Raw genomic sequence first — 15580 nt, forward strand, 5'->3', positions numbered from 1 at the left:
TTTTGCTCACCATGCTATTCCAGTTTGGACTCAGCCATATGCAAATCAGTCTTGACCCTGCGCCCAATGGGAGCAGTCCATCCCGAACTGCCAGGCCAGGTCCTCCCTGGACTGGAAACAAGCATCCTAGGATCGGTTTCGGGCTTTCAGCCCTCATCAGCCAGGATAGCTTGATTCCAGTGGCATGGAGAGCACGGGACTCACATCTGTGTATACCCGTCCTTCTCGGGGTGACAAATGCAAAAAGAACAATTGATGGACAGAATGCAGAACAATGTCATACATTCACCCCGGTACAGAGATCTGGGCCTAAATCCATCGTTTTTTTGCTCACCGTGTCATTCCAGTTTGGACCCAGCCATATGCAAATCAGTCTTGACTCCATGCCCAATGGGAATAGTCCAGTCCTCCCTGGACTGGAAACAAGCATTCTAGGACCGGTTTCGGGCTTTTAGCCCTCATCAGAGCAGAGCAGAGCAGGAGGCAGGTCCTTCTCGCTCAACGCTGCTAGGCTCTGGAACTCTCTCCCCCTTTCGCTAAGGTCTAACCCTACTCTCCCACTTTTCCGCAAAGAACTGAAAACATTCTTATTTAGAAATTAACCTTCTCCTCATCCTTTTCCCTCTTTTTCCCACCCCTCAGAGCTTCTTTTCTACTATTAGCGCTTGGACGCCCTCTGGCAACAGTCGCGCTTTATAAAACTCCTTCACTTCACTTCACTTCACTTCACATCAGCCAGAAGATGCTTGACCTCAGTGAAATGGAGAGCCCAGGCTTGGTAGTTCGGGCTGGACTGGTCCCACAAGAACAGGGTCAAGACTGATTTGCATATGGCTGGGTCCAGACTGGGGTTGTGTGGTGAGCAAAAGAATGATGAATTAAACCCGGATCCTTGTGACTGGAGGTGAATGTTTGCATTGTCCAGCATTCCGTCCATCAATTGTTTCTTTTGCATATGTCGCCCTTGGATGATCTGATGGCACCTGGACAAGCAAAGTGTCATGACACAAGTATCCGAACGTAATGCAGAAAATACTTTGCCACGTTGTGGTGATGATCATGGTGTTCACAATCCTTGAGACAAGGTTATGCCCAATATTGTGGAGAACAAACGCACTTGCAAGACACCAGGATAGATGTCAGATTTTTTATGCTCTTATTAGGAATAAGTTGTATATCTAATTCGTATTCCGTTTTGTTTTTATTTATTTTTTCTATTCCGTTTTGTTTTTATTTATTTTTTCCATTTTTTTTTCTATTTCCTATGTCCTTTTTTTTCTTCATTTTGTTTTGTTAAAGGGGACAGATGTGTTGTGTAGGTATATGTATTCTTGTTCCCGGCACAGACTGCTTATTCTGTTGTAGATTGATTAAGTCTATGCCGTGATGTTGGGAGTTGCAGTTAATGGGCAGCTACCGATGTAACCAGTGGTGCCTTTCTTTCTGGATTAAAGCTGTTTACACTCTTGCAGCTTCCCGTGTTTACTTAACAGGGAATATCTGCAGTTGTATAACTCCTGTGAGATCCTGTTATTCCAGGACTATCTGGAGCTATATCCCTCTGCAATACTCAGCCAGAGTGGGACTATCTGGAGTTACATAGTACTTGTGGTACCCAGCGGAACTATCTACTGTTGATTACCACATGTGATACCTAGCCATGCCAGACTATTTGCAGCTGTCTCCCCTCTGTGATGCCATGTCTTGCAAGGACTATCTGGAGTTGCATACCGCCTGCAATACCTAGCCATACCGTATTTCTCTTGTGTTGATTACCACCTGTGAAACTCCGCGATGCCAACTGTATTTGGAATTGGATGCTGTGTACAATAACCAGTCATGCTGGGTCTGTCTGGTTTGGGTACTGCCTCTCATTACCAGCTACATCGGAAAGAGCAAGAGTTGGATTACTGTAGCTGGCGTTGTCTAGTCTGTCTGCAGTTAGGTTATCCCTTGACATACCCAACCATGCCAGGTCAGTCTGGAGTTGGATACCACTTGTGATACCCAGTACTTTCTGGACTATGCTGGAAGTATGCCTGGAGTGTTTAGACTGTCGAGAGTCCTCTTCCCCCAGATGCAGCTCCCTGAAACGCCACTGCTGGAAACTGTTCGGCTTTCAGTTCAGCTGCTTCACAAGCTATGCTCAATTGTCTGGAATACTCTCCGGATCCAACTCAGAGCCACCTCCATGGGCACTGAATTGCGACGCAACCTCAAGTCCCACTTACACCAAATAGAAAGACCTGGCCTATTACCAAGCCCTCCTCCGCCCTTCAGTACATATGTGTCTCCTGTAAATCATTTGTTCTTAAATGGACTGTTGTGTTTTATTTCAAGTGTTGTCTCACTTTCCCTCTGTCTCATTTCTCCTATTATAATACTTCACTATCAGTGTTGTTTTTTTGTTAGGGCTCCAGGGCTTCTCGCCCCTTGTTATACCAAGAGTGAATAATAATCCTTTATTCATTGTTGATATAATAGAGAAAATTCTGTCCAGCAGCAGCGTGAGTCAGCTAATGAAAATGTCTGATATCATGAAGGGGCCTGCCCCAGTCATTAGAGATTATCCAGGGCATGTGAACCCCTCAGACCTGGACTCAGGCCCCTGGCACTCCTCGGTGCCTCCCAATCTGTGACGTGATAAAGTGTCACAGCTAAAAGTAGCTACAGGCACTGCAGGCTTAAGGTCTGCTGTGCCTGTGGCTACTCATCAGCCAGCCAGTCACCCCACCGTTTCCCAACACATCGCGGAGTTGGGAAAGGGTGGGGTGAATGAGCCAACGCTAGAACCTTGAATCTGCGACTACGCAGGTTTGAGGTTGTAGTTTCAAACACCTAAATCAGAAGGAAGCAAAAGGTGTCCAAACAGGATCTGCACAGGCATATGGCTGAGTAAAAATGCTTTTAAATTCTGTGTGTGTACCTGCGAGTGTGTGTGTGGGCATGTCTGTGTGAGTGTCAGTGAAGGTGTGATTCAAAGTGAGTGATAATGAGTGATGAGAAGAGTGAGTGCAATTGAGAAGGAGTGTGAAGGAGAATAACAGTGAGTGCACTGAGTGTTACCATATGTGAGATTGAGTGAGTCAAGTCTGAGTGAGTCAGTGTGAGGATGAGTGAGACTGATTGATCAGACTGAGTGAGACTGATTGAGCCTGAGGAGTCAGCCTGAGATTGAGTCAGAATGAATGTGAATGAGGGAGTCCGAGTGATACTGAGTGAATCGGAATGAGTATGGCTGAATGAATCTCTGAGAATGAGTGAGATTGAGAATGGCTGAGACAGACTGTGAAAGAGTGAAAGTGAGTCAGAGCAAGATTGAGTGAGTCAGAATGAGTGGGACTCTGAGAGTAACTGAGAATGTGTGAGGCTTTGAAGGTCTGAGTGAGAAGGAGTGAGACTGCAAGAGTAGCAAGACTGATGCGGAGTAGGTAAAAGTGAGTGCTAGAGCGAACGAAAGTAAATCTATGCGACAGAGTGAGAATGAGTGAGTGACTAAGGCTGAGTGCAAGTGAACTTACTCCCCTCACCCCCCAAGACAGAACAGAGCAGAACCTTCCGAAAACAGATTGCTGCCTGTAATGCTCCATTACATGCAGTCAGTGGACGAAACGCGTGTCAGGTACATTAAATACATGATGGTGAAATGGTACTAATCCGAGTAAAGTAAAAACTAGGAAATTAGGAAACCACTATTCCTAATGTATGAAACTCATTGAGTTTCATTTGGTGATTCCTAGAGCATTGCAAATAGACCTACCTCATGAATATTAATGAGGCAGGTTGCATTTTGTGACCCACTATGATTCGCTGCCATCACAGGGATGGTGGCCTGCTTGGTTCAGCAGACCACCATGTCATGCTTTAAAATAAGCAATCTTGTGTTTTTCTTCTTTTTCTAAACACAACCCGTTTTCCTTAAAGGAAAGTGAAATGCATTTAGGAAGAAAAAATGAAACATTTAACTTTCATTTTTTAAGAGAAGGCAGTAGTCCTTTGTAAGGAATCCCTTAGGGACCCCTTCAGATTGGTGAATGGGTTACCACCAACTTTGAGTTGGCAGTAAAGTGTGAATGCCTTGAGGCTGCATTTTAGTCCCAAAACTTTTGTAAATACCAATTGAATCAGTATCTGGAAGGGGCGCCCCTTCCAAATACAAATTTGCAAACCTAAAGTACATTTCGGTAATGGGTTACCAAATGTCAGTTTGGGGTTTGTACATTTGGAAATGCCTTTTTGTGTTCACAGACTGCCTGATTCTGTGAATCGGACTGTTTGCGACCTCAAGAAGGCTTCGTACAACTAGCCCTATATTGACAAAGCCACGAAATCTAGACTGTTCTTCTATGTAATTGTCATATTCTGAGACGTGCCCCACATTGTGTTCATTGGTTCGCCTGGAACTGGACATTAGTTTCAAGCAGTGGTAGAAGTGGAGGGGGATCGGTGGGCACGGCGTGCCCCTACTTCTAGAAAATTGTTCAGTCCGATCCCCTACTTCTTGCTTTCACAGAAGAGTCCCGGGCGGGAAGAATAGTCCAACTTTAAAACTTTTTTCATTCGCTTCCAGGGGCTGCTTGCACTTCTCTGTGAACTCCAGAGGCTGCAGCAGCCCCTCCCTGAACTCAAACAGACCGAGGAGGCCCATTGTCATTCCGATTGAGGCTGATTACCTCTTTCGAATGACAATGCGCCGCCCTCTGCCTTTAGCATATAAAGTGGCCCTGAGATTAGGGTTGATGATTAGAGATGAGCTTTCCCCAAGCAGGGTACTGTGGGGAACTTGACACCAGTGGCTATCTTGTGACGAGTTGTGAGTGTGTGTGTGGTTAGTGGATGGAGGCGGCAAACTCAACCCCGGAATCTAGCCCCTGGCGCTGTTAATGTTCTACAGATAAGTGTGAATGCGTGGCTTGTTATCTTCACGATCTTTTTTTTTATTTAATGCATTTTTATGTAGGGCGGACTTTATCCGAAGGTGATTGTAGAACAACTTCCTCAGCACCGATCAGCCTCCCCAAGTGAGCTCCATCGATATCCTGCAGACAGGATGCTGTGGCACAATTGTATCAGCAACTCCTGGCACATACTTTTAGTAGGGGGCTCACATGTGCGAATTTAATTACGTGTTACCATAGTGACTACATATCAGCCACTATGTCTGTTTTCCTTCTCTCACTTCATGGTGCTGCTGTACGCTAACATTTATTCTAGTCAGGATTTAATTTCACCAGTGAAATGGGTTTCAAAACTTAGAAACAGATGCACTGGTGAAGTGCCACCGCGTGGTGCGCGCAGCCTGCTGTTTCCTTTAGCAACCTGCGCAGGTGCATTAGAAGAGCCAGGAGTGCAGCGAGGAATCTGTACACCATTATAAGAGAAGGGTTTGAATTGTCTGTATGACTGCAGAACGCCATGCAAACCTTTTTACTGTCTTTTTGTGCTTGGCTGAAAGTCAACATGTGCAGGCCCTGGTGAGTTTAAAGTATTTGGCATTGCCCTGGCTGAAATGTTAAATGGCTGTGTGTGTGTTTTCAAATGACGTGATTTGAAAGTCTTTCTTCTCATCGCTTTGCAGAGCAAAAGAGCGAGAACTGCGTTAAACACATGAAGTGCAAAATAATGTTTCTTTGTGAATAATTTGAAAGAGCTAGCAATGACACGTTTTGACCTGTCAAGAGTATTGTGCTGGTAGACCCATAAGACGTATCGTAAAAGTACCCAGCACCAAGCTTTTAAACTTTTTCTCTTTTGTTTAATAACACTGTTCATTTTACGCTACACTATTGGTACCAGGCTTATCCTGTCCAGTCAACAATATACCATGCCTCCCTTCCTCTTTAGCTTATGCCTACTTATGTTTGCTCACTAATTGATAATTGGTGTCTTCATTTTACACCCACCACTTTCAAACTTTACCAGCCAGCACTGCTTGACAGCTTTGTCAATGTTGTACACAGAGTGAAGTGAGCTGGGCAGGAGCAGTGACCGGACAGAAGAGGCGACAGGAAAGCAGAGGTACTAGGGCATGAGAGGTGACGGGGCAGGAGAAGTGATGGTGCAGGAGAGGTGACTGGGCAGGAGAGGTGACGGGGCAGGAGAGGTGACGGGGCAGAGAAGGTGACGGGCCATGAGCTAGAGCAGTAACCGGGTGTGAGCGGTGAAAGGACAGGAGCGGTGAAAGGACAGGAGCAGTGAAGGGGGCAGGAGCAGTGAAGGGGGCAGGAGCAGTGAAGGGGGCAGGAGCAGTGAAGGGGCAAAAGAAGTGACGGGCAGGTGACATGACAGGCAGGTGATGTGACGGGTAGGTGAGGTGATGGGGCAGGAGAGGTGACGGGGCAGGAGAGGTGACGGCGCAGGAGAGGTGACGGGGCAGGAGAGGTGATGGGGCAGGAGCATTGTATAGGAGGAGCCCTGCATTCATGACCTCAATGTTTGAGACAAAAAATAATCATGGATTTCTGAACAATGAGAGTAAAAGCATTAAGGTAACATGTTGTTCCTGCTTATATTTCACATGCTTTACATAAACCTGTATTCCCTATGAGTGTTTGCTTTTTCCTGAATTAAACCTCAAATAAACATATCCATTCTTTTAATTAAATAACGTTATAAGCTGTAACGGGTCAGTGAAATGCTAAACGTACTAAAAATTGGTATGTTTTGCTATTTCTAGCCACACCCCTGACTCCGCCCACTGATTCAATCTTCGGTTATTCCCGCCCCCTGATTCTCCACCCACAGTTCCCCTACTTTTTTTTCCCCACTTCGACCACTGGTTTCAAGCGAGTGAAGGTGAAATGTAAGTTAGGCAGCCCTAGTTTCCTCCAAAAAATGAGGGAAGCCGCTGAAATCTGACTCAAATATATCCTGGTTAGTTTCAATAAACGTCTGTAATAGTTGTACGTTTGCTATTGGAAAATGTGATCTCTGAAGCAAGTGGGGCTTCTAGTCAGAAAGAAACAACGCACAATACGTAAAAACCCAACTGAAAATTCAGTGCCCCTTATGACTACCTCATTGCACTGAAAGTACAACTTTCCTTAAATATATGTCCTCTTAAGTGTTCAGTGGAACATTGATTATTAACAGGTCAGAATAGGTCTGTGATGCAGTTACCCAGGCCAGACCGCATGACCGGCATTCCGAAACTTTCAGACTGGGTAAGGACTTCATATCGCTCATTAATCCTGAATGGGTGAGCTTCATTCACGCCCTTACAATGATTCCATATTTTCGTTGCCATGATGTTGTTACTTGACGGCAGAAGAATACTTAGCAAATTACCACGCAGGATCACATTAATGGTTTAGGGAACATGCCTTTTCTTAACTTCATATTAGCCTACGTGGCACACACTGTATGTATTACACCATTGTCTTTGTGTTGATCATTTTCTCTGGCAGGTTCCAGCTGCCTTCCACGATGCGTCCGCCTGCTTCTCCGAAGAGGAGTGGAAGCTTCTGCAGGACTGGCAGAAGGAACTGTGCAGGAACCTGATGAAGGAAATCCACCAGGCCTTGATCTCGCTTGGTAAGGTGACTCCCTTGACTTATGCCTCAGGGTTTGAACTCTAGGAGGGTAGGTGTTTAGATCGCTGTTTCAGGAGACCAGGCTGTGCTTTTGATCTTCTGCTGTTTGCGGAACCCCCAAAATGAGCCGGTGAGTACGTTCACGCAGAGCACCTTACGGCAAGCTTCCTCTCAGTGCTAGAACCATATTGTAGTTGTATCGATATTTTTTTGATCTTACAAATGAATTCTCCAAACAATATTGATGTTTTTTTCCAGTTAATCAAAGAAATGTTTATTTAGACCAGAAATACTCAAAGCACGACCTGGGGCCAGTATGCGGCCCCTCTGACCACTGCATGCTGCCCCCAGGGTTTTACTCAACTCCGCACTAACATTAAAAAAAAAGTTAAATAAGCAGCCAGCATTTATTTAAAGGTTAATTGCAGTTAAAGAAAAGAAGTAACTAGGGTGTACTGCACACCTTAACTTTAGGAACACTTCATTTTTAAAGACAGCAAACTTGTACAAATATGATTAGTCTCTTCAAAATTCAGTGTAGTTCATTCACCTGCAGAACCATTTTACCTTAGTTAATCAGATTATAGCAGTGCATTCAGAAGTGCTTTTTAAAGTGATAGTTTTCAAACATGAACTTAGAAACTTTCATGCTCCCTCCCCCTCCCTAACCGTGACAACAATGCCATTCGTGATTACATCCAAGCACAAGAGAAGGTTTTGTACAGCATGCATCTTGAGGTCATATTTTTTTAGATCACCTTATATGTCATAATGAAGAAAAACTAGGAAAATTGAAATAAAACAGTTGCCCAGGATCACACAATTTGGTCCAGTGGGGATTCATCCTAAGTTTTCTAGTTCCACATTGTGCAGTTCAGCTCAGCTACTAGATGTACATGCTTCGCCTTCCCTAGACTCACTTTATGCCCCCAACCGCCCCCAACCACCCCCGATACAACCCTGCTTGCATCAGTACAGCCCGCTGTCGCACCAAAGACCAAACATTCTGGCCCCCGGGAAAATGTTTGCAAGTACCCATGATTTAGACCTCAAGTCCTTAGGCACATATCATATATAAATCACACACCTTTTTATAAGTACATACACTTATGGGATCTACATAAAATTATGAAATTAACATTACATTAAATAAAATCATAGAAAAGCCTAAGTGCCTTTAAAATACACCCATTCTTTGTGTCGTAATCATTACCATGATATAGAAATAATACCTGTCATCATAAAGTGCCTAAAAATCCCTTATCTATATATAAAAAATATTTTCCGTGCAGTCAGAACCTTTAAACCGTCCAATAATATGTGCAATTCTCGCCAGATTCAATCATGGCCTCTTTTATCTTATCATTGGTATATCAGGGGTAAATTCCGACCCTTAACCCTAACAATTCACTTCTAAGCCAACGGTTGGGTAATACATCCATGTACGGGAACCATTGAGTCAAACATGAAATAAACCGTTATTTCCCCCTTGAGATACTGTCGATCGTAGTCTCCGGACAGTTCCTTGACTAATTCCCGGAGCTTACTCCTGGCATTCTCCATTTGTAAATTCTGCAGGCACAACTTGACTCTCATATCCCTACAGGTTTAAAAAAAAAAACTTCTGCCCCCCCCCCCCCCCCTTTGCCCACTTCAATTTTCTTTGCTGTATTTCATTTTTACACCATTGGGATACCCTTTGCTCCTCCCCAGTGCTCATGCGCTGCCAGAATCTTATTAATGCCCTACGGGCCATTATGTTCCATGATACAATGTCGGTCTCCATTCTTATGGTGTGGATCATAGTGCCCCCATGCAGTAATGAGCGTTAGTGGCCCCATGCAGTAATGAGCATTAGTGGCCCCGTGCAGTAATGAGCATTAGTGGCCCCGTGCAGTAATGAGCATTAGTGGCCCCATGCAGTAATGAGCATTAGTGGCCCCATGCAGTAAAGAGCATTAGTGGCCCCATGCAGTAATGAGTATTAGTGGCACTATGTAGTAATGAGCATTAGTGGCACTGTGTAGTAATGAGCTACAGGCACTGAATACATCACCAGCTCTAGGGCATACATGCTTTTGCTTTGCATCCGTCAGTGGCCCCAGGCAGTAAATATGCCATCCATTTCAGGCAGTACCTACAACAAGGCTTCAGGCACTACATACACTAATGGGCCCAGGAAATTCAAACCCCAATGTTCTAAGGCATTAGAGAATCCTAGTGGCACATGCAGTTAGTCTTATGCAGTAACAATCTCATTGGCCAGGCATTACACATATCAGTTGGCTCCAGCCACCTAGTACTGTTCTATTTTTTTATCCATGTCTTAATTGTTGTACTGCCAGTCACTGTTTATAATAAGCGCTCTGTACACTGAGTGGTCAGCTTCACACTACATAAAACTGCAAATAATTTCAAGTGCATGCCCCATGATTCCAACCTGCACATTCAGCAATAGGACTGGGAAGTAAGTCATTAATGGCCCTAATAGTTGGAAGCCGTGCATACTCCCCTGCCCCTAGACCGTACCCAGAATTTGCAGCCCCGTCCACCAGCGACCCTATATATTCAGTATCTCCATCAATAACAGATTTCGGGTCCCTAGAGCAAGGTACTGCATAGGTCCTGGCAGTCATTGATTGTGTAACATGCTGCCTCAGATTGATACTTCTAGTCTTTCTTTCAGGTGTCTAAAGGTGTTTGCCTCAATTCAGCTCTGTCAAGCCACGCCTTGCCCAGTAGTAAAACCCTGATAGTTTACAGAATTTTACAAAGTCTATGAGTTTCTTTGTTTACTTTTGGTAACAGGTCCTCTCATTGCTACCACTGTATCTTCATTAAGAGCAAAAGACAGAGATGAGGTGTGCCACATGGAGAACCAGGACTTTGGGAGCAAGCACAGGAGAAACCAGCCACCAGGTGAGTAGGACATGAATTAACTGTGACCTATCCATAGCGCTTGAACATAACTTTATCCCAGGCAGTGCTTGTGTGCACACATTCACACACAGGCGCCAATTCCGATGTCGTTCAGAAGGGCTCCGAATTGGATTTGGAATTGTCTAAACCGATCCGGAGCCCTTGTTCCTGACCGATTTGTTCCCAGTTCTGAACGACCAAGTACGATGTCTGGAAGGCCTTTGCGCTGACTGAATCAGTTCTGGAAGGCATATGGAGAGATTGAGCCTCTGGAGCAGAAGCGTACAGCTCTGTGGAGTAGGTTTTCCGAGCAAGCAAGTACGATGAAAGATTTGGACAGCTGTTACGGTTAGTTTGCCTTGATCGAAAAGGCTTCTGGAATCTGTCTTTGGGGGCCCGTAACAGGCCACCTTCACCCGGGGCCCTTCAAATCAGGCCCGTGGGGGTACCCATGGGTCCCCTCTTTCAGGTCATGCACAGTCTGGCAGGTACCAAGGGCTTCCCGCCACAGGGTGCACGATTTTCCCCAACCACCCCTTTCTTAAATGGGAGCCTTTTTACGCCTTCGGTACACAGGCTCCCATTGAAGTCATTGAAGTCAATGGGAGTGTGACGGGTACGTATCCTGAATCATTCACATGCATAATACTTGTTCGGTCGGACTCCCCTGACCCGAGTCGCCCACAAAGCGTTCCAGACACGAGTCGTTTGGTTTGCTTTCTGTACGAAATCTGAATCGGACCCACAGTCTTAAAAAGAGACACAAAGGTACTTAAATTGAAATACACAAAAACTAATGTGCTCGGGTGTGTGGCCAGCTACCAGGGAAGATGACTGCTTTCTGAAGCGGCTCCCATAGCCAGCCACACTAATCCCCAAACACCAGTTCAAAAATCCATCTGCGGACAGCGCCGGACATGACCACTGTGTCCTGCGCCCAGCGGGGATACCGCTGTTGTATTTCTGGGCCCCTGTAACACTCCTGCAGTGAGTTTTGCAGTGTGGCCTGTGCAACGGATGAAAGCAGCAGCCTGGCGTACAGTGGTGCAGCAGAGGCAGTGCGCAGTGACAGCACACTGGAGTGAAGACCATCGAGCTGCCTCCTGTTTGGATGTGACTGCTGAGTTGCCGATGCACAGTGGTGTGGTGGACTGCTGAAGCCTCAGACTAAGGGCTGCTGGTGCCCCAGGTGAGCGGACCACACTGAGATTTATTGGCGCTCGCCCGCCTGCCTCTGGGCCTGGAGCGGAGCCTGAAAGTGGTAAAGCCTTGCGCTCCTGATCCCAGTGGCGGTGATTCTTGGACCCATATATGCAGTTGATAGCCTGTGCCTGCTGGGAGGTGAGCCCACGTGTGACGAGAGACAGCCCCTGGAGCAACCCTATGGACTTTGGTCCCTCGGCGGCAGTGGGGCGCGACTGCCGCTGCGCTTGTTGACTGGTTTTTGTGTTGGCCCCGGGGAATGAGGAACTTTAAGCATACTGTTGACTGTTTTATTGGCGAACCAAGAGGAACTCCTTACAGCTCACCACACCTCGAAGCTGCAATGCACTGTCTGCCCCCTCCTGTCTGTACATAGCGCTACCAGTGACATTGCTATATTTGCCTGACCTCTCAAAGACTTCCCTAATTGACTGATGAAAGTACAAATGGGATACAGTTGCCCAGAGTACTAGCTCCTACCTGGTTACTGTACGTTTTGCTGACTATCCTACACAGCACTTGGGATATAGTTGGCGTTTGGCAAGCGCTGTTATTGTGGCGCCCACGCAGTGGCCCGGCTGGCCTGGTAGGGCTTCCCCCTGGATCCTAAGACGCACTGAAGGAGTGAGAGCCCCTCCTCTGGCCTGATCACCGCTGAGGGGGTATAAATCCTGAAGCACACAACTTCCACTGACTTCATCTCTTGTAGGTACAGGGTGGAGGCGGAAAACCCGATAACACCGCTTGGGGCTTATCATTTGCTTCTTGGCAAGAGGCAGTGAGTAGCAACCCAGCCCCCTCCCATTCTTCTTCCGCCACATTGCAATGGGCGCCTGCAGGGGCAATGGAGGATGGTAGCAGAGGACAGGGTTTTAGATGTGAGGGAAATACTGGGCGCACTGCATGGGTTGACGCACAGGAGGATGCAGTAAGGCAGAAGGTGCATGCAGGTGAGGGGCAAGTCCCTGAAACCCCTCCAAGTGTGCCTGGAGGACACACTATATACAGTAGAAACAAAACCTGTTGCACACTTGAATAAAGTTTAAAGCAAAAAACAGATGTCTCAATTGACATAAAGTTCATATGTTATGGGCGAAGGATTGGACCATCAGTGTTTCAGATTTTCTTTTATTGATCTCAGAAAGCCAGCCGACACGTGTTTCGTCGCACGAAAAACACACTTTTCCGCTACTCCTCAGGGCTGTAGGTTAGAGAATTATAACTACAGGTCGCGGTGCCGGTGATAATTCCGACCCGGCTCCACTCAGGACCGGGTTGACAGTATCAGTCGAGTGATGATTCGTTGTTTCAATTGAGGTATTCTCACATTAGTAGTGGAGATCCTCTACTTAGTAGTAATGCTGAGTTTAATGAATCCTCAGGTTTTTTTCGGGGAATGTCAAAATCCTCGTGTTTTGGATGAAAGCCGTGTGGCAATTTCCGTGGTGGTAAAGAAGAATCCCCGTAATGCGGGGAGTTGTTCGGCGATGGTGCCGTTCAGGTATGCGTTCTGGTTCCGGGTGTAAATCCTGAAGCACACAACTTCCACTGACTTCATCTCTTGTAGGTACAGGGTGGAGGCGGAAAACCCAATAACACCGCTTGGGGCTTATCAGTTGCTTCTTGGCAAGCGGCAGTGAGTAGCAACCCAGCCCCCTCCCATTCTTCTTCCACCACATTGCAATGGGCTCCTGCAGGGGCAATGGAGGATGGTCCCCAATGATGACAGGTGGTAGAGGGGCCATGTAGTACACCAAACTTAATTGAACAAGTTTACCCTAACTAAGAAGGCCACTAATAAATTACCGCTAGAGGACCAGCAGCCGACTATGGCGCAGCCTTCCAACACTACAGAGGCCCCCACACCAAAGGGTATTATGGCAGCGACACAGGGGTATAGCACTGCCCTGGAGGTGAAAATAGATGCAATGTCCATCGACATCACCCTGATGAGGGCGGATCTCTGCAACATGGGAGCGCAAGTCAAAAATACAGAGGACTCCCTTGTAACTCTTCAGGCGGAGACGAAGTTGTTAAAAACTCGAGTGATGGAATTGTGGGCTTTTGCGACCTTCTTGGAACCCCACCTGGAAGACTATGAGGGCTGGTCCAGAAGGAACAACGCCCGCATAATAGTGGTTCCAGAACATTCGGAAGGCTTGGCAGTCGGACTGTTTCTAGAAGATCTTATACTCAAACTATTTCTCAGTTGAATGTGACCACAGAGTCCCCGGCACTCTGCCAAAACCAGGTGCGTCTCCGTGCCCAATCATAATGTGCTTTTTTTAACTACCGGGACAGGGACGTCATCTTGCAGACTGCTTGTAGTGCTCCACCAGTCAAGTGAGACAATAACAGTAGAACATTCTTTCACTCTCAAAGTCGACCGACAATGTCAGTCCTTTTTCTAATGGTTGGACTGCTGGAGGAGGGTCGAAGGGTCGGGACCCAGAGGGCAGACAGGGAGGCAATGATCAGATGCTGAGCCTGTCCATCAGACACATGATCCGCAGGTTTTGAAAACTTGTGACATCCCTGCGAGCGCCTGTGGTTGGTGTCGAGATCAAGATGGCTCTGATCCTTCATGTCTCCTGAGGAAGTGCGCTGAACTCGGAAACGTGACATCCCTGCGAGCGCCTGTGGTTGGTATCTAGATGGCTCTGATCCTTCTTGTCTCCTGAGGAAGTGCGCTGAACTTGGAAACGTGACATCCCTGCGAGCGCCTGTGGTTGGTGTCGAGATCGAGATGGCTCTGATCCTTCTTGTCTCCTGAGGAAGTGCGCTGAACTCGGAAACATGTGACATCCCTGGGAGCGCCTGTGGTTGGTGTCGAGATAAAAATGGCTCTGATCCTTCATGTCTCCTGAGGAAGTCCGCTACGCTCGAAAATGTTTGTGTGACATCCCTGCCAGCGCCTGTGGTTGGTATCTAGATGGCTCTGATCATTCATGTCTCCTGAGGAAGTCTGCTGAACTCAGAAACGTGTGACATCCCTGCGAGCGCCTGTGGTTGGTGTTGAGATGGAGATGGCTCTGATCCTTCATATCTCCTGAGGAAGTGCGCTGAACTCGGAAACATGTGACATCCCCGCGAGCGCCTGTGGTTGGTATCTAGATGGCTCTGATCCTTCATGTCTCCTGAGGAAGTCCAATGAACTCAGAAACCTGTGACATCTCTGCGAGCGCATGTGGTTGGTGTCAAGATAGAGATGGCTCTGATCCGTCATCTCCTGAGGAAGTCCGCTGAACTCCGAAACGTGTGCCATCCCTAAGAGCACCTATGGTTGGTGTTGAGATAGAGATGGCTCTGATCCTTCATGTCTCCTGAGGAAGTCCGCTGAGCTCTGCTGTTGAGACACTCCGAACATAGATCTCGTCAGCGGTAACATTGCTAACTGTGATTAAGTGGGAAGTGACTGCGAAGGTTTGGGAGAAACCACAGTCCCCTGAACTTTGTCAAGTGTTTGGGGGCGACAGGCAGTTGGGGTTGGGGGGTGGTTAGTCTAAGTCCACCATGCAGGAGGCATGGAGGAGGAGTTTGTGCTGGGGTTTTAGTTATGATGTTTCTTCTTGTTTTGTTGTTGGTTTTTCTTTTACTTTGGCGAGTCCTTTCCTTCATGTAGCAGTGAGCAAGACCAGATGCTTCTTCATTTTCACCATTGTTTTCTCCTATCGCGGCTACTGCCGGATTCATCCCAAACATATGCTCCCCTTTAGGAACTGTGGTAAACTCTCTGCGTCTTCTACTCCAAGCTGGGTCCCTTTGTGCAGTGGGTGGGAGGCTGACCTCTGGTCCCGTCAACGCCTCTGGGGTATTTAAGCTCCGTGGCCAAGACATTGGTGTCCCCTGCCTTTAAGATCCTTTTCTGAAATGTCAGTGCACTGGGGGACAAAATCAGACTGGATATAATTCTGCAATACCTCAAG

At 46.9% G+C, this 15580-nt stretch overlaps 1 protein-coding gene across 1 annotated transcript in view; it reads left to right on the forward strand.

The window, feature by feature from the left end:
• Positions 1 to 15580, forward strand: part of LOC144782514 (uncharacterized) — an 80682-nt gene that overhangs the window by 12572 nt on the left and 52530 nt on the right. Inside the window, exons 2-3 of the mRNA XM_078661917.1 lie at positions 7407 to 7533; positions 10341 to 10451. Coding sequence (XP_078518043.1) covers positions 7407 to 7533; positions 10341 to 10451 — 238 coding nt within the window. The remainder of the gene's footprint in view (positions 1 to 7406; positions 7534 to 10340; positions 10452 to 15580) is intronic.

Source organism: Lissotriton helveticus, chromosome 9 (assembly GCF_964261635.1).
Source record: "Lissotriton helveticus chromosome 9, aLisHel1.1, whole genome shotgun sequence".
Lineage (NCBI taxonomy): Eukaryota > Metazoa > Chordata > Amphibia > Caudata > Salamandridae > Lissotriton > Lissotriton helveticus.